Source organism: Protopterus annectens, chromosome 4.part1 (genome assembly GCF_019279795.1).
Source record: "Protopterus annectens isolate FY-2018-M chromosome 4.part1, PAN1.0, whole genome shotgun sequence".
In the NCBI taxonomy this organism is placed as follows: Eukaryota; Metazoa; Chordata; order Ceratodontiformes; family Protopteridae; genus Protopterus; species Protopterus annectens.
Genome location: NC_056734.1, coordinates 460,336,786 through 460,357,017, shown reverse-complemented (window position 1 = coordinate 460,357,017; position 20,232 = coordinate 460,336,786). Strand labels below are relative to the sequence as shown.

Sequence of the window (20,232 nt, the reverse complement as noted above, 5' to 3'; positions counted from 1 at the left end):
ATTGTTTTATATATTTTTTCATATTTTAAGATTTTCTTCAGCTGATTTATTTGTCTATTTCAGGATTTAATACAGCTAAAGGGGAGATGATAAGATCCATTCTCTACCCAAAGCCTGCCAGTTTTAAACTCCTCAGAGATGCCTATAGGTTCCTCATGTGTCTTGTAGCAGTTGGAATCACTGGAGTCATATATGCAGCATGCATAGTTGCAAGCAATGGTGTAAGTATTGTGTCCCCATCATTTTCATTTGATATACTCACTATAAAAATGAGGTAGGATTCAACACCAATAGTTCTTGTGGAAAAATTAGTGCATCATAAGACTTTATTCCTATGTTTAGTTACCATTTTCATAACCTGTATGTAACTCCTTTTTTTCCATTTTGTAAATGGGTTTGTGGTGTCTCATCAACAGTGACCATCACCTTAAAGCCAATATTCATATCACCATTTTGTGTGTATCTGTGTATGTATAAACAATTTGGAGTAGCCATGCAACCATCATGCTTTATGCTTTTCTGTAGTAGAGGAAATAATTTACCTGGAGAGAATATGCAAATTACACATAGACAGTGACTCAAAATCAGAACAGAAGGCCAGACCATGGAGCTGTGAGACTGAGAACTTCCCATCAAACCATTGTGCTTTCCATGTTCTACCATTGGCTGTGCTTTCTGTAGCTCGGAAACACCTTATTTAATGCATAAATCCCTAGAAAAGATATACACATTTTTCCAGTCAGACCTGTTTTTAGTGAAAGATGCAGCTATTATAAATATTTCAGTATATACAGCAGATACTGCCCATAGGTTAAAAGTAAAATGCCATATTTAACTACTTACATTTTAGGAAGCAAGTAAATAGGTGTCCAGTTTAACAGAAATTAAAATCAGACCTTTTACTATGAGTATATTATGGATGTAATCTTCCATTTTAAGTCATTTGTACCTGATTGTGTGTATAGTTATTTCCCCCATAAGTTTTAATAAAGTTTAAAGATTAATTCCATTTTGTTTTAGAAAGATAACATTTATTCACGTTTTTGTATATATGTATGTGTGCATCTGTCTGTCTATCTACCCACATCCACCTATCTCTGTCTGTGTGTAGTATGACTGGCCTTAACGTCATACCAGATATATGCACTGCTAGCTCAGCTTATAGTGAATACCTGCCACATTCAAACAAGTGTTAGACTGTAGATCTACATATCACAGTAATAATCACTAACCCCCAAGGATGTTACCCAACTCAGACTGAACTTAATGCCATCCACTGCAAATTAACTAACAGTAATTGAAACTTCACCACACACAATTTTTCATAAAGTGTTATATCTCTCCAGAACCAACATCATCTTCCTTGTCTTTAAGGCCTGCTACTGTCAGAAAAACAACACTAGCATACCAAAACATTTACTCCTTACTCTTAAATTAAGCCAGATGGTAAATATATTTATGGTAGCAGTAGCCTTAGCAGTAACTCTTCAAAAAGAAAAATCCAACAGCTATTGATACACCATGACAATGTACAAGCCCTTATATAAATAAATATATAAATTACCAGCCACAAGAATTTAAATTTGAATAAATACTTCTTTACTCAAAATAAATAAAACTATGCAATACACTTTCTAAAACAATTCAGATATATAGGTATACAAATAGCCTTAACTTACAGAAAGAAAATTATAAAATAAATGTGTTTAAGCAGGCAGATGGCATAAAACAATCTGATAGCTTGTCTGGATAGTTAATGACTGTTAACTACCACAATATGTTGCCAATCTATCTACCTAAGACAAAGAAATGCAAACAGTAGTTGCATAATTCCACAAACAAATGGAATCCAGTTCAACCTCTGTCTAGTAATGCAAGCCACCTGCACAGTCCACCTCAGTTAAGAAGATATGATTAAAGATTATTCCTGTGATGTGAAAATCTTGAATAGAATGGATAGGACTCACGCTACTGGCAGGGATATTGCCATTTATTGTCATCTCCATGCTGATTGTCATCTCCAGTGCTGATGGATAGGACTCACATTACTGGCAGGGATATTGCCATGTATTGTCATCTCCATGCTGACTGTCATCTCCAGTGCTGATGGATCATGTATTGTCATCTCCATGCTGACTGTCATCTCCAGTGCTGATACCCCCTTTGAACTCATCTCTACTACTCAGGCATCCTTTAACTCAGTAGAAACCTGGCTCTCAGAAATTTGCTTATTCTGACCCAAAGAAAACAAAACTACTTTTCTTACCCAAAAATGGCAACCACCTTACACAAACCTTCTCTATTCAGTCTCTCAACAACACTCTCACAGATGTAGAATCCAGCACAAAACTCTTAGGTGTCATCATAGATGATCAACTAAAGTCTGACTTACATATTAATAACTGTATTCAGAAGACCCACCTAAAACTTGGCCTCCTGTATAGAAATAAAAAGTTTCTCACTAATAAAGCAAAAGTAACCCTCTCTCATGCTTAGCTCCTACCCAGTCCATTGTATAGCTCTCAAATCCTGACTAATCTCAACTCCTCCCTCCTTACTATATTAGAATCAGCCTATAAGAAAGTAGCTAGATTTGCAGCACACCAAACATTTCAATCCCATCACTGTCTCTCATTAAAATATTTAAACTGGCTTGAAATTACCACACCACCTTCTCCTCTCTCAGCTCAGGATTATTCACTCCATTTTCTCCCCAGGCCTCCGCTGAAAAAGGGCTATTCCAGTTCAGTTGGACAATCCCAATCTGTGTCTTTCAGCTTTTCCCGGTTAGGGGTCACCACAGAGGAACTCTGGTCTGCTAATGATTGGCAGGAGATTTTTTACGTGCCAAGTTTGCCAGCCCTGACGCACAACCTTCAGTGAAAGTACGCCCATTCACGCATGTCTCCACACAGAAGATGCTCTAACTGAGAATCGAATGGCACAACATCTTGCTGTGAGGCGACAACACTACCGCAGCACCACCACCGCAGTAATTTGGACAATCCCAGTCAACAAATGTAAAATAAATAAATTTATTAATTTATGTTTAGGATGGTTTACTATTGCAAAGTCAAGCCTTAAAAAGCTGAAAATTACAATTAAGCACATAAAACAACAAAACTCTAATCTCTGAAAACTGAAACAATGAAAATCACTTAATCCCGATAATCCCAGAATTCTCAACTGCTATGGACCAAGAACAAGCACTACCATGGGTTATTGGGGTTATAACCCATTCAAGATGGCTGTAGTCAGAATGAAGTATTTAAATATCTCATATCTTTGTGAAACTGAATATGTTTTATGATGCATTCATGTATTTTTTTCTAGTGTAAAATTAGTAGTAATTTACTGATATCCCAAAGTAAAAGCAGGGATGATTTCTAACTTTATTACTTGGTGTGAGGTGATCTTAATTGGCTATTATATTATAGTAAATGGTAATATCATTTAGAAAGACAGGACTGAAACTTAGTGAAGATTCTTAATCAAGTGCTATACATTATTCAAATGAGGCATTTAGTATATAGGCAATAGGCAAAAATAAAAAACTGGAGGTTGTAAGGCATTAACGTTATATACCTAACAGTGAAACAAAACAATGTGATTACAACACTATTGGCCAATTATTTGGCACTGACTCTCATATGTGTAATAAAGCAATGTGTTAAAATTCAGAATCATTTTGCATTTGTATTTGTTAAATCTTGAGATGGTTATCACTCCAAGAAGTCAGTTTTAATAAGGCAGGATTAGCTTAAATACCATAATAATGCTGATATCAGTGGATGTTAGTGGATCTCGTAACGTTATATGAGGATTTATATGCATATATATATATATATATATATATATATATATATATATATATATGTGTGTGTGTGTGTGTGTGTGTGTGTGTGTATACATATATACTTTGAACTGCAAATGGTCGAGAACATAAGAGCAAAGTTTTAAAACTTCAAAACTGTAATAAAAAAAAATAAAAACAACAAAAAAAAATGTTTATGTTTTGCAGGGGGAAAGCTACCCTGCACCCCAACACCCTTTGCTAAATAAATATACCAACTCTGAGATCACACTACAGTGAAGAAAATAGTAAATTTCCCATTCCAGCTGTGCGGCGATCACCATTCAAAATATTCAAAGTTTCAAAACTTCGATCTCATGGTCTCGACCATTTGCAGTTCAAAGTTTTGAAACTTCAAGCTTGTCAAGGGAACTCATATATATATATATATATATATATATATATATATATATATATATATATAAAATATTCAGGTAAAGTCTGTTTGAGCTAATAAAATATTGCAAAATAATCTCTACTTTTAGAAATTTAAGTAGAGAATCTTTTAATAACAGGCCTTTTTTGTCTCTGTTACTAAATGTATATTAAACATTGAAAACTAAGATCAAGAAAGAGTGAGAGTTTCAGAGGGACAGAAACTGGGGATACAACTTGATAATTTTAAAAATACTCTGCATAGTTTCAATCAGCACTCAAATTAGGAGAAACCTGGGTGAATTTATATTCGTTGTTTTAAGTCTTGTCAATGTCAAACAGAATAATAATAAAAAAATTCTTGTATTTTCCGTGCAGTGTAAATTAATAGTAAATGTATTGTCCATAGCAGAGACTGACTGTATTGCTTGTGAGTATTGCATTCTGCAATAAAATAGTTGCAGCATACTAAAACACTTGGATTCCTGAAATTGTACCAAAAGAAAAAAGTCCAAATGGAAAGGGAATTGTTTGTTAATGGAGTTAAGTGACAAGAAACTGAAGTCCTTGCTATTAGGTTGGATTTGTGAAGGGCTAATGGAAAGTAGTGAAAATGTAATTCAGTTTATATTTTGGATAGGGGTAAAACTTCATTGTGGGATAACACTAAACTCATATTTACATAGGTGATTTTTGCACCTTATTGTGTGGGCAAGGTATACAGTTGTGAACCATGCAACAACAAAACCACTGAATATCCATGTGAGTATAATGGCCAAAAACAGTGCCCATGAAATGACAAACAGGGAGACATAACTACAATGTAACCACATAACTACAATGTAACCACAGTGCACAGTGCGTAACAAGAGACATTTACATCCAAAGAAACTACCATGCCAGGAGATTGCTGCACTAGGAATGTCATGCAAAGTAAGTGCTGTAGGATGCAAAAAGGATGGCTGTGGACTGGCAGTGCCTACTGGGAATGCATGAAAAGTACACATAATTAAGGCAGAGGTATAGAAAAGATGTAAACAGTGTGCATTGGTACATTCACATCTAAGTGCAGAAATAATATAAGATGTCTCCCGAACTACAGCATACCTCCTATGGGCAACAAACACCACTGCAATACAGAAAATGCCCAATTCTCAAGGAAACAGTTGCAGAGAAGGCAGCAAGATGTAAAAGTACTGTATACTGTCTCATACCCTGAACGTGGCTCTGCAACAGGCAACAATCAACACTGCAGTGCAGAACCCCACTCACCACTCCCTAGATAGCTACAGGGAAGGTGAATAAGTAAAGAAGCAATACATACTGACCCCCCCCCCTTATAGGCAACAAACGATGTAGTATGAGAGCAAGCACCTATCCAGACCTGCAGTGTGAGCGTCCCTCGTACCCTCATTACTCCAGCATACACCTATGTGGGCAGATGCAGTTTGGGAAGCCTGCCATTTTACCATCATGTACACAGCATGTGACAACAGGCTGCCAACCCACCACATCTACCCCAGATTGACTGAAAGATTGATTAACTGATAAGTTCTGCAAGAGAGCCACACAGAAGTGATATGCAAGAGGCTTAGAGGTATGCAGGATGACTCTCTCCTGGCAGACCTATTGAAAGCAGGCAAACACACAAATGCACATTGCATGCTGACACACACACACACACACACACACACACACACACACACACACACACACACACAGTAGGCCGTACAAGAGAGCCTTTCCCATGTTACATAGCTTGCCACAGTGATTAGCAGCAGAAATACACCCACAGTGATACATTAGAGGGCATGCTTATCCAATTACAGTGCTAGAAAATGACACGAGCAGAGACACATACCAGCAGAAGCCAAAGAGATGCAGCAGGCAGGACTAGGTGGTGCAAGATGGATGAAGGCAGAACCCCAGAAACATATAGGAAGAAGACAGAGGTGATACACATGCCATGAAGACACCATGGACCCACATCCATTGCATATATTAAGGTAAGTGATGTAAAATGGGGATGGATATTTAGCAGTATGTCACAGGAAGTGGGCCTCACTCTGGGGATAGGTCACACCTATGTCAGGTCCTACAAGTGATGATTGAGTTGCCAGACCCAGGGAAAGGAATATCTGCCAACTACTATCCTATCCCATATGGGACAGGGAGTATTGTTATAGTCAGATATCCTTACAGAAAGGCTCACAACAGCTGTGTATAGGCAGTCACATCTAATATATAGGAAAGGAAACCAATGGAAAGACCCACCAGTATTGTATATGTATATATGAAACACAGACCGTCATAAGGGATGAGTCATCACAATATCAATACCAAATGGAGAGGAGCCGGAGTGCTCTATGGGGCACCAACATATCCTAAATTAAGCAAAAGTAACTAAACACAAAGGGTTAGAATGCATGTGGCAGAGCTGCTGGACAACATCCATTATCCTCTGCACAATTATGCAGGACACCCAGCAGGCTGTAACAGGTGAAGTGGTACAGATATTGGCATTACTCCAGCTTGTTACATAGGCTTAGAAAAAGGGGGCACAACATGAGCTAGTCACCACTGATGTAATGGTGGACTTTAATCCCTACTTCCTTCTACAGTGGAAGGACACTTTAAGACATTAGCAGTGGACAATACAGCTCAGGTTATCACCATTTAGGTTCTGACCACTATACAAAATCTGGGTAATGTGGCACAATCAAATCAATTGGTAATATGTGGCATCTTTCCCACCACAGCTGATTCTGCCAACAGCTTTTTGCATATGTCAGCAGGTGAGATGTGGTGACAATAGTCAAATGCTGCCTGCATGCATGGAACTCATCTCTCTCAAATCACAGAGGGCACATAACCTCCTTTTTGACACCACTGCAGACCTGGCAGAAGCAGCTCATATTACATTTGCAATATATTGTAATAGCTTTTGAAAGTGTTTTACAAGCCACATCAGGGATGCATTGTTCAAACGCAGCCACCACTGATGCCCGTTCAGTTTCTTGCAATGTATCTGCCAGCAGAGCCAACATCAAGGCCTGAGACAAATGAAACAGCTGCCTGCACTAGGATGCATCCATCTTGTTGAGATTTCGCTGGCACTCTGGGAGCTGTATGACAGTCTGACATGCAAATTACTGTCCATAACCCATACGTACATGGCCAGGCAGCCATCGTGGGTAGAGATCAGAACAGCACAGAAACAAAGCGAGCCAACTATGCAGCAGCTTCTGACTTTGTCTGAAAAACCTGTCCCTTGATACTCTTTCTATACAATGGTTTGAATCCAGCTGTCACTTCAACAATATTGCAAGATTTGCATTGTCTATGTACCTGTAGGTTACGACCAGTCTGTCATGAATTTGGAACACAGGAGAGTCATAACATAGTCATCTACAGGAACCCATACAGCAAAGTGCAGTGACATATATATGTATAGATATATATATATATATATATATATATATATATATATATATATATATATATATATATAGGGTCTACTTTATGTCGACGAAAGATCAAAATGTCGAATGCTCACATGAGAGGAAATTCAACAACTCGATATTTATTTTTTTGGATCGCAGTACAGTGAAGATCGGAATATTTGCCCTTTCCTCACTGTAGTGCAATCTTGGAGTTGGAATATGTATTTAGCTGGGGGTGTGGGGGGCTGCCCCCCCACAATAGCGATTTCGAGTTGCTGAATTTACGCTCATGTGAGCATTCGAAATTTTGATCTTTCGGCTATTTAATATAGAACCTATATATATATATATATATATATATATATATATATATATATATATATATATATATATGTGTGTGTGTGTGTGTGTGTGTTTGTGTCACATACACTAACTCCACAAACACAAAACATTAGAGGACGGCAGCAGTCTTTCATAAATGGTAATCTTGCAATGACCACTTGTCTGGGATAAAGCCTACTGTTAAATGTAAATTTAATTAGTTGTGTTTTACTACTTGCAATCAGGTCAGTCGTGTATGGAAACCATTCAGGACCATTCTTACATTACACTTCACTTCCAGTGTTGCAATATTCATTTGCATCTTGTTGAGTACTTCGGTTTCATCAGATGTTGAAGAAAGTGCAGCCTTCTGATATCCCCAAGTCAAAGTTAAACTGCTGTGTACATTAATATTTTATTCAGATATTACAGTTTGGGAGGTGTCCACTTCAATCAGTGTGTTTATAAATCCTTTTACCTTATAAACAAAGTTGTGCAACAAAATGCAGCAAAAATAATTAAGGTAAGAAGCAAACAATTTCTTCTCATTCTGGAAAGATATGGTTTATGTTCATAGATTAGTCTCTAGAAATAGATTTTTATGCACACCTGATATTTTTGTGATGTTTCACTAATACTCTGAATAAATCTATCACTCTTTAGTGTGTGCAGACTAGCTGTGTTTATACTGATATTCCTCAGGTGAAAACAAAGTTTTCCCTGCAGGTAATCAAGGACAATTGATCAGGTTATAACTGCCAGAGTTTATAGTTTGCTGGGGAGTTTTTCTTTTCTTTGCTGTTGTGCAACCATTGAGTCATCATACACAAGTGTAAGGAAGTGGGGTGCTTTAAATAAGAGGGTGCAGGATGCTTTCTCTTCTGCAGAAATGGTTATTCAGAGGTCTTTGCATGGAGTTTAGGGAAAGTGTCTTCTCGTCTGTTGTGATCAAAGTGTGATTGATGGTTTTTTTTTACAAATTCATACATTTGTCTTACACTGGGTTCTAAGATGCTGTTCTTCCACAATATAATATTCTTAACACTTGTCCAATGTACTGAGCCACTGTCTATCCAGACCTTGGGTAATCTTTACACATAATTTACTTTAAGCAGTTTCTTGTTGTTATGTATATTCTTTTAATGAGAATATGAATTTCCATTATTTGCACTGTAACCAAAGTAACTTTGATAAAATCACACACCACATTAACATGCAAATCATGACCTAGATTGCGCTAAGGGAATCCATTGCCACATTCTTTTCTTTCTAGCCTTTGTTGCCATCTTTAAATGTGAATTAAAAATATGCATTACACAATATAAGCCCCTTTCTCTTTTAACTTGTAGAGTGGAGTTGGTCAAGCAATACTGAAGTCATTGGATGTACTGACCATTGCAATTCCACCTTCCCTGCCAGCTGCTCTGACCGTTGGCATCCTTTATGCACAACGTAGGCTGAAGAAGCAAGGAATCTTCTGTATCTCTCCCGAGAGAATCAATATCTGTGGACAGCTAAATCTTATCTGCTTTGATAAGGTAAGTATCTTGTCTCTTCCCTTCTCCACAAGAACTTTATGCCCACATCCAATAATGCCACATCATGCATCGTTCATTCAGTTTCTGCAATCCCTATTTATACAGTCTGGATGTGTTGTATAGTAAGTACATAGTCATCCTTTCAGGAAATGCATTTTGTGCTATAGTAATAAAAATGTAGTCAAATTATATAACATTGTTTCAACTGATATCACAATCAAATGAATTTTAAAATGCTTTTTTTTTGGTGAAGAAATGCCAGAGCAAGAAAACATATTTTAATTTTGTTTTTATTTATTTATGCTTCTTGTCTACTAAGCACAATGACAGGCTAGTGATTTGTTGTGGATATTTTCTGGCTACAAGAGGCAGGAGGCTGAGGATAACAGTAGAGCGCCATGCAACATAATTAGAAAATACTCAGTAGTGATTGAGGAGTTGAAAGTTATACACAATCCTCTTTACAACTCAGCGGTAGTAGAAGTACAACATACATCACTGTGGAAACTTTATATCAACTTTAGATGAAGAATGAAACTTTATATCAAACTTGTATCAAAACACACAGAACTTTATTAGACAACACTAATGACAGATAAATGATTAATTAATTAAAACTATTTTAGAACTTCTAAACAATTTTTAAGAATGCATTTATCACACCTATATTTCAATAAACCAAGACTACTTTGCTCATATACAATAACATAAAAACAATGATTACATATATTATTAAAAATGCTCATAGTGTTAAAAATACATTTATTATAAAATCAAACTGATATGATGCAAAATGCAGTCATGCTCCCATAACACTATAGATGCATGATACCCATCATAATATCTAACTCTATAATAACTTTTAAAATACTAATAATACATAATGAATGGCTATGTCAATGTCATATTAATGTAAATGAATAGATAGTGGAATGACCTTACAATTGAACTAATCCTAACTATATCATAGACTAATACATTATACAGTAAGTACATTATTTATTTAGTATTAAAAAGGGTTTTATACTAATGAAGTCATTGATCCCTGGAAAATTGGTAGCGTCCGTGGAAATCTGCCACTTGCGCTCTCTCATAGCAAGAATAGCTGGATTCCCAGGACATAGATGGTTCATGTAGAATGCATTGCATGCTACTACACAGGTAGCTATATATACAATTAAATTTACAATCAAATCAAAATTTATCAGGGTAGATAGAGGATGTAGGCTAGGTAATATAAACAAAACTCTATTCATTTACATTAATATGACATTGACATAGTCATTCATTAAAGTTATTATAGAGTTAGATATTATGATGGGTATCATGCATCTATAGTGTTATATCATATCAGTTTGATTTATAATAAATGTATTTTAACACTATGAGCATTTTTAATAATATATGTAATCATTGTTTTTATGTTATTGTATATGAGTAGTCTTGGTTTATTGAAATATAGGTGTGATAAATGCATTCTTAAAAATTGTTTAGAAGTTCCTAAAAAAGTTTTAATTAATTAATCATTATTAAATGGTTTATAAGTGATATATAAGGAGCACTGTAATGTCAGTTTTCTGCAATAGCAGATGTTTATCTGTCATTAGTGTTATATCAAACTTAGATGAAGAATGATTACAGTCAGCATTAACCTGGGTCTCTCTCCATATACAACAAAGGGTGCTATAAGGGTACAGACACATTATCTGATGAAGCACTAAGACAGAACAGCTGGTTTTAATTTGATTTGACAGCAATATATATGGTGCAGATGCAACAATTTAATCCTTAATTCTCAAACTGCAACATAACTGATAACTTGTAGGTATAATCTTCCTATGAAGATGACTTCATTAGACCCTTTCAGCAAGATAGATTAGAAGCTGATATGTAGTCCATCTTGAGTGATAAAAATATAAAGTGACATAATGGTGGCTAATGCAGGTCAGCTGGTATCACATCTACAAGATTAAATACTTTTTATGGTAATCAAATAGTGCAAGCTCAAAGATAAAGATTTGATAAAATATTCCTGCAATGAGCAAAAAAAGAGAGGACATCTATATTCTAAAACATAAAGCTATAGTTTAGCAGGATAGGCTTGAAGGTGGATGGTGAAACTGTTAGTAGGATTGTGTTATTGTGTTAATAGGGTTATCTCATTCTCCTTATAAGTTAAATAGATAAGGGACTTTTTGCAAAAATGAGATAAGTCCTTGATATCTGAAGAAAAATAGTCACAGGAAGTTGGACCAGTGATGTAGAGTACAGGTCTGAACTGCTATTTGGACAAACTTATGAAGGTAACAAAGCTAATAACGCAAATGCAGGCAAGGCAATGTTTGATAAGTGGGATAGTCAGGCTTAGGGCAACCCCTAGCAACAGTGAGAGACTGTGCCCCGAGCTCCTAACTTTATGAGTGTACATCCTATAAGGCCAGAGTCAGATATGAATAAAAGAGGAGGTATTCTAAGGATGATGCACTGCCTATAACAGTCTAATGCTCTCCACAGTTTGCTGTACGTGACATAATGCCATCTTAAATTATGTAATTTAATTTTTCCATTAAGTTCAAACTTTTATGCTCCCTAAGTATGTGCATGCCAATGCAAACTTACTGAATATGGCAGAAGACAAGAGAGAAGACTTTTCCTTTTATACTAGCAACTAAAACAAATTTCAGTAAATGACATTAACTACCATAGCCCATTTCCTTACAGACAGACAGACAGACATGAGCATGCACACACACACAGCCAATGCTTACACACACACACACACACACACACACACACACACACACACACACACACACACACACACACACACACACACACACACACACACACACACACATATACAGACTCATACATGTATACATGCACATTCACAAATACACATACACACAAACATGACAGCACACAAGAATGCACACACACACACACACACACACACACACACACACACACACACACACACACACACACACACACACAGTCATGCACACACATCTTTGAACTATCTGTCAAAGGAACATAAAGCTTCCTCTGACAATTCTTATTAGAAATAAGTAGCACAGTATAACAATTAATAGTTTCAGCACAGAATGCACACTGCAGTACAGGTAATGTTTATAAAATAATACAGAGGAAGCAAACTTGTCTGAGCTCTGAAAAAAGAGGAGAGTGGGAAGCGAGGTACAACTGGGGCCTTTTAAGGGTAGGCAGTGAATTCTATCCAGTATGTGGGTCCATGAGAGAAAGTAGAACAAACTCATGATTTGTGGACTGTGCTTTCAACCATTTTCATTGCCAACATCAGGAGGTGATCCTTTTATTTATATGCAAGGCAGTAATGGAACAAATCAAATGAAATTAATTCCCAAGCAGATGTAAATCCCTTTTTCTCAATTACAGAACTAAAGGGTAGTTTGTTTCCACGACTGGTGAAACAACACTGAAATTTGTAACTACAGGTGATTTAAGTGGTTTGCAAAAGACAATAACCTTCACCACTGACTTCCCTAATGACCAGAGTTGCTGATACAAGTTAAAATGAGATACCATTTTGAAATAATTAGAATGCAAAAATCAGCCAGCGACTATATATCTCAATTTTATTCCTCGGATTCTACAGCCTATTGTTTTAGCATGAATAAATACAGGAACAGTGTGAAATTAACCTCAACAAACAGATAATTAAATACTATAAAAATAAAATAGTTACTGAGACTTATAAACACAGGGAGGAATTCAATAAAGCCTACATAGCCTTATTTGCCATGTAGGCATAGTGGCACGTTGCTTACACAGAAGTAAGCAGATGTGCGATCCAGTAAACAGAGCCAGGGGGCATGCACGAGAATGTAAACACGGAGGTGTTCGTGGCATGCAAATCACCTCATAAGCAGGTGAAATGCATGCAAATGAGCAGGTGCAAGCAGACAGGCAGCTGTGCAGACCCCGTGTTGGTGTCCATAATGTACACAGAAAATGTCCGTGTACAGGATGTAAAAATGACACCAGGGGCTGTAAAAGTGCACTTATAGTGGCAGAATTAATATAGAGGACACAGATATGTGCAAAAATAACCACTGTGTGTCCAGAACTGTATGGAAAATAATGTAAAATAATTTTATTTTTTTAATACCCTGGGTATGTTTGCATGATGCACCTCAATGCACAAACATGCCGTTATGGAAAAAAAACTTGTAAATAGTTGAATTTCTGAGTATGCAACAGTAATGCATTACAGAGCCCTTTGTGTGGAGTATGTAAAATGTTAGACTGCTGTGGTTGCTAATGTGGCAAGGCCTGGAATTGTGCAGTTTGCAGTTGCTGTTCAGAGATCTGTATGCAAATGAGCTGGGGTTACTGAATAGCACAAATGGGTATCTGTGTCCTGAGATCCCATCTGTATAGGCACAGAACCATGTTGGTGTCCACAGAAGAGGTGGCTGACATCAAATGGGGGTGTGTCTGCAATCTTTTAAGCTCACTGGAGCTCAGCGGTGCCTGTTTGCACAGAGCACCACTGTGCTCAGCAGGGTCTGGTGACTGCTATGCTTTGTTTACCCTTAGGGTGCTTGTTTCAGCTGGTTTCAGTATGTTTGAGTGTGTTTGTACAGTGCGCAGCTGTGCTAAGCATGACCTTCCATGGGGCATGTCTGCTCACTTTTAAGCATTGTTTATCTGAGTGGTGTGGGTTTGCAAGGAGTGCCGCAGTGCTCAGGAAAGAAGGTTGTCAAAAAATAAATAAATAAAGTGGCTGAGACAGCCAATGATATATTAAGTACTGCTGAGCCCTGTTCCACTTAAACTAGGGCCATTAAACTCCTTAATGATGTACTTGGCAGGTGGAATGCATCATAGGTAGCCAATCACATAGGCTACACCTACAGCAGAGGACTAAAAAGTATGAATACACCCTACAATCTTATTTTCCCTCCATACTCTGCACCATTGGAGTACAGACTTGGGAATTCTAACCTAGAGAATGCCAGGGGCTGCAGCAGGTCTGCTACATATGTATTGCTAGATGCTGAGGTCAATGCAACTGCTGATGATGCTGATCACAGGCCTAGACTGAGAATGAGAAGAGTGTTCAGGCCCGGGGTAACCTACCAGGAGCTACATGAGCTGGAGATTGTAGAGCACTACAGGGTGGACAGGGACATACTTCAAGAACTCATTGAGCTCTGCCAACCTCAACTCAGACCCAGAGCTAAAAGAGGAGACCGCATCCCAATGGAAACAAAGGTGTGTGTAGCCCTTAGGATACTAGCTACAGGTACTTTCCAAAGACTGACTGAGGACATGATAGGGGTCTCACAGGCATCTGTTTCCAGGGTACTCCACCAGTTCAAGGATGCCATGCTACCACATGCTGGTGAGCACATTTATTTCCCCCACATCCCTGAGGAGGGCAGCACCAGTATGCAACTTTTCTACCATGTAGCACACTACGCTGAGGTACTGGGTGCCATAGACTGCACTTATGTACCCATCAAGGAACCACCTGGTGAAGAGGGTAGAATCTACTTCAAACGCAAGGGGTACCACTTCATCGACTGCCAGGTCATGTGCAATGCCCAGGACATTATCATGAATGTGTGTGCTGGCAACCCTGGCAGTTATCATGACTCCCATATCTGGCATGCATCACAGTTGTGCCAGATGTTTGCTAGGGGGGACATCCCGCATGGCCATTTATTGGGGGATGCTGGCTACACACTGGAACCATGGATGATGACACCCATCAGAAATGCACTCACACCCACTGAAGAATGCCATAATAAGGCACACGCACAAACCAGGAACATCATAGATCATATGTTTAGGCTGTTGAAGTCACAGCTCCAGTGTCTAGATATATCTGGTGGAGCCTTGCAGTACTCTCCAGCCACATGTGGACAGATGTTCACAGTATGTGCCATGCTATACAATATGATCCTGTGGAAACAGCTGTGGCAGGATCAGCAAAGGAAGGGATACACATGCCCCCACCAGTGCCTAGGTCACCACAGCTGCACCCACAGGGGGATTCGGAGGAGGAACCCACAAAGGCTGTTCCTGTAAGCACAAGTAGGCATGCCCAATATGCCCTGGCCTTGGCCAAGAGAAAACATAGTGCCCTAGGGACTGACACCTTACTCTGACTCCCATACATATTAGTAAAATTGATGCCAGCCAGCCCACATAATCCATACCTCAGCACATATTGGCTGTGGACTATGTGCATCAGACAGAGTCAGCCCCAAACTACAGGTTTGTCAACTGCTGCATTCACAAGGCAAGTCACTCTCCTGTAGACCACTTGTAAGGGGTACTGCAATATGGTAGCATATGTATGGCCCTGCCGCATGTATTCAAGGAAATATAGTGGGCTACATATAGTGTGCCACTGGGCTACTTGCAGAGATCTACAGTGGGCTACTGGGCTGCTTGTACAAATCTAACAGCCATTTGGGACAACAGGTACTCTCTTCACTCATATGTGCCCCATAATATACACTAGGCCACATGGCTGGAATCACCATGACATTTTTCCAAGGAGATGCCAAACAGTGGGGTCACAGGACAGTTGCACGACTGTCTATGCCAGCAAAGCAGAGGCTGGTCACTCCCCCACCAAACACATCAGTGTTCCTATACAATTGCTGTAACAGTAAGTCTGCAATGATATACCAGCAGACCAGAAAATTCCTGTATGTTGTTGATAGCAGGAGGAATGAAACCTCTTGTCTGTTGGCTGGTGGGGCTCAGTGGGCTAGAGACATTAGTATGGGTGATGGTGCTGATGGTTTGAATCCAGCAGCATCCCACGTCTTTTGCTTGTGAGGTACTCATATGATGCCAAGAAACTCAAACTGGCACCCAGCAAATAAACTTTAAACCAAAACAAAGTCAGATACCACAGAAAAGGAACTCAGTATAAGCCTTGCAGTTCAAAAATAGAGCTGGTTTAATAGTAGTTTCAAAAGCATAAATGTATTTAAAATCACAGCGTTTTCATCTTGTTCAGTCAGATTTCATCAGATACATAAAACTTCAGTTAAAACCACACATATATATACTTCAAAATATTACACCAATTAAAACCACAACCAATAAAAATCTCAATTTTCCTAATTGAATATATCTAAGATGTAACTTGCAAAGTGCCTTGTGCATTACAGCATTAAAAGTACATAACATAAATTACACATTGTAAAAGCACAAAGAAAGTTCAAAATGTGACAGTATAGAAAAATAACATAGTATTTCACAGCTTAACATATTTAACTAAATAAGATTAGATATTTGATTCTGTTAAAATTCACTAGTTAATGGAATGCATGTTAAAACATTAAAATGTGTTTACTCCCTCTAGTGGTCCTTTTGTAAAATGACATATTTAATGTACAAAGTGCCTTGTGCAGTAAAGCATTAAAAGTGCATAGAATAAATTACACATTATAAATGCACAAAGAACATTTAAAAAATAACAGTATAAAACAGTGACAGTGCAGAAAAATAACAGTATTGCACAGCTTAACAAATTTAATTAAATAAAATGTTTGATTCTGCTAAAATTCAATAGTTAACTGAATGCATATTAAAACACTGAAATGTGTTTACTCCCTCTAGTGGTTCTTTTGTAAAATGACATACTTAATGTGAATGAAGCACAATATCTTCTTTCAAAGCTTAGCAGCTCTCGGCTTTAGTAAGAGGGCTATGTTAGTATAATCATTGAGTCCTGGTGGGCTGGTGGCTTCCAAAATCAATTGCCACCACAGCTCTCTATATTCAGTCTTTTCCTCCCATAGACCCCCTCTAATTTTCTTCTTTATCTGTTCAAGTACAAAGAAAGAATAATGCGCTCTGTGACATATTAATGTATGTTTATAAAGAGCATTAGACTCTTTTTTACTTTGAATATTGTAATAATGCTCATAGAGCCTTCTCCTCAATTTTCTCTCCGTCTTTCCAATGTAGAAGAATTCACATTCCCAACACAGAGCTAAATAAATCAGTCCAGTAGATTCACAATTATAAAATTGTGCACTTCCTATCCATTTATTCCTACTTGATAAGAATATTCTCTCCTTGTTAGATATATAAGTACACTGAGTACATCTTCCACATTTATATGTTCCCTTCCTTTCCTTATCACCACTCACATTTTTTTAAGCATTTTCTAATAAACACTTTATATTTTGGGAGTTCCTATAAACCACTTTATGGGGTTGGTTGCTACATTCCCCTAAATCAGTATAACTAATAAACTTTTCCCATTCACTTTCAATTACCTTTTTCACATGTCCTGCACAGGCATTAAACTCTAAAACTAATGCCTAACCAAAATTCCCTTCCCCTGTAGGTGTATGTCCTTGCAGAATCTCCTCTGCTGTACCTAATATAAGTTTGAATTTGGACTTTCTACCCACTGCAACCTATTTTTTCACTTCAGCAATAAGGCTATCAGGATACCCTCTAGCCCTAAAGAGAAGTTCAAGTAGGATTCTTTCTTCTTCATAATCTGCTTCTTCTGATACTATTCTGCTTGCTTGGACATATTGTCCTTTAATAATGTTTTTCTTGTAATGGGCAGGGTGTGCACTATTAAAATGAAGAAAGGAATTAGAAAATGTTTCCTTTCTATAAATCTTTGAACAAAACTTGGTCGCTTTCTTAAAAAATTCTATATCTAAAACTGCAAATTTTCATTGCTGATGTTATATGTAAACTTTAAAAAAAGATGTATTGTTTAAGTAACATAAAAACTCATCTCAACTTTCTACATTCCCCTTCCATAAAATACCTATGTTGTCAAGAAATCTCCTATAGAGGCTCCATTGGCTTGCATATTTGGACCCTAAAACAAATTTTTCCTCCCACCTAGCTAAAATCAAGTTTGCATAGGTCAGGGCACAGGCCGCCCCCATTGCCACTCCTTGTATTTGCTGGTAGAACTCACCATTAAAATATATAAAATTGTATCTTAGTACCAAATCAGTCAAATTCAAAAACACTATCTGCTTATTTCTAGTGAGTTCTCCATCTTCAAAAATTATTTCTTCCAACATGTTCATCCATTCATTTATGTGGAATGCTGGAAAACAAGTTGACATCTATTGTAACAAATTTTATTTCATCATTCCAAAATTCATCCTTTACTTCCCTTAGGAAGTCCCACGAGTCCCTCAAAATCTGTTTTCTCTTCAGCCACAGTTTTTTTAAGTTTAGCATCAACATATTTTGCCAAAGGCAAAGTCTTAGAACCATTTGCTGGCCTGAGCGGGGGGGGGGGGGTTCATCACATCCTTATGGACATTGGAGATTCCAAATATTGATGGTATTTTTGGTTTTGTTACTTTCAAATAATTTTAAGTTTTTTGTTCATTCAGGCCTTCCCACATCATGTCATTTAAAGCCACATCTATCTTCTTGTAGGCAATATTAATCTCATTTAGGGACACGCTAGAGTATTTAATAGTGTCATTTAGAATTACATTCATTTTTCCTGCGGACAAAGTGGTGCAGCAGTTAGCGTTTCCGCCTCAGAGCAAGAAGTTCTCTGGTTCGATACTTGGCTGGGGTGCCTTCTGTGCAGAGTCTGCATGTCCTCCCTCTTGCCGCGTGGGTTTCCTCCTACATCCCAAAGACATGCTGTAGGTGGATTGGACACTCTAAATTGGCCCTAGGTGTGAGTTAGTGCATTTGTGTGTGTGTGTGCCTTCTGTGGAAGGTTGGGTGCCAGGCCGGTAACTTGACACTGTAAAACTCCACTGCCAATCATGAGCAGACAGGTGATCCGCTGTGATGACCCCTAACCGGGAAAAGAAGAAGAATTACTATCCCCCCACCTTTGTTGGGTTTCATAACCCTTACTTCCTTATTCCCCTTTAGTTCATTTAACACCTTCCTTTCTTCTCCACTCATAGTTGCCTTGTATTTAACCTTCTTGTATTCATTTCTAAATCTATTTTCTACCACTTTTTCAAAGTTTTTTAACTGAGGGTGGGTGGGGGGATTGTATGTACTCTTCTTAGTACATGTAGTGGTCATATTATTCTGTTGTGTTAACATTAGACTCAAATTCATTTTTCGAATAAACATTTTAAAGCCCATGAGAACTTTCACCAAGTCCCCTTTCTTCTGGGGAATGAATTTTAGACCTTTTGATAAAAGACTAAAATGTTCATTTGTTAAAACAATGTTGTTAAAATTATAAATAATAAAACCATCCCTAGTGAATTTGTACTCATTGCCAGCTTCTCTTAAAATGTCACTTGTTAAGTCGTGAGTCTGGGGGTTAGGGGTACCATCAGTCATTAATACCTCATTCTCCCCCTCCTCCCACCTCTGAATGAAAATGTTGCTGCTGATAATTTGTAGTACCTTTATTTTTTAACCTTTTTGATCTTCAGTGTGAGGTATTCTGAAAAGTCATCCAGATCACCCACATTGTTACTAATATGTGCCCCTTTTTGATTATCACACCAACATTGCTCATTTTCATAACTAAAACTGTCACCCTCCTTTCTTTTATTCACCCTAGGTAGTGGGTAGTTTGTATGGTTTTTATATTCATTAATATCCCTTTCAAGTTTCTTCAACTTTCTCTGTTAAGCTGTGAAATACTTGTTATTTTTCTATAGTGTCACCATTTTATACTGTCACCATTTAAATGTTCTTTGTGCTTTTACAATGTGCA

General features: G+C 37.7%; 1 protein-coding gene across 1 annotated transcript in view; it reads left to right on the top strand.

The window, feature by feature from the left end:
* Positions 1-20,232, top strand: part of LOC122800919 (probable cation-transporting ATPase 13A4) — an 846,809-nt gene that overhangs the window by 338,089 nt on the left and 488,488 nt on the right. The window contains exons 11-12 of the mRNA XM_044070278.1: positions 64-221; positions 9,342-9,530. Of these exons, the coding sequence (XP_043926213.1) occupies positions 64-221; positions 9,342-9,530 (347 nt within the window). The remainder of the gene's footprint in view (positions 1-63; positions 222-9,341; positions 9,531-20,232) is intronic.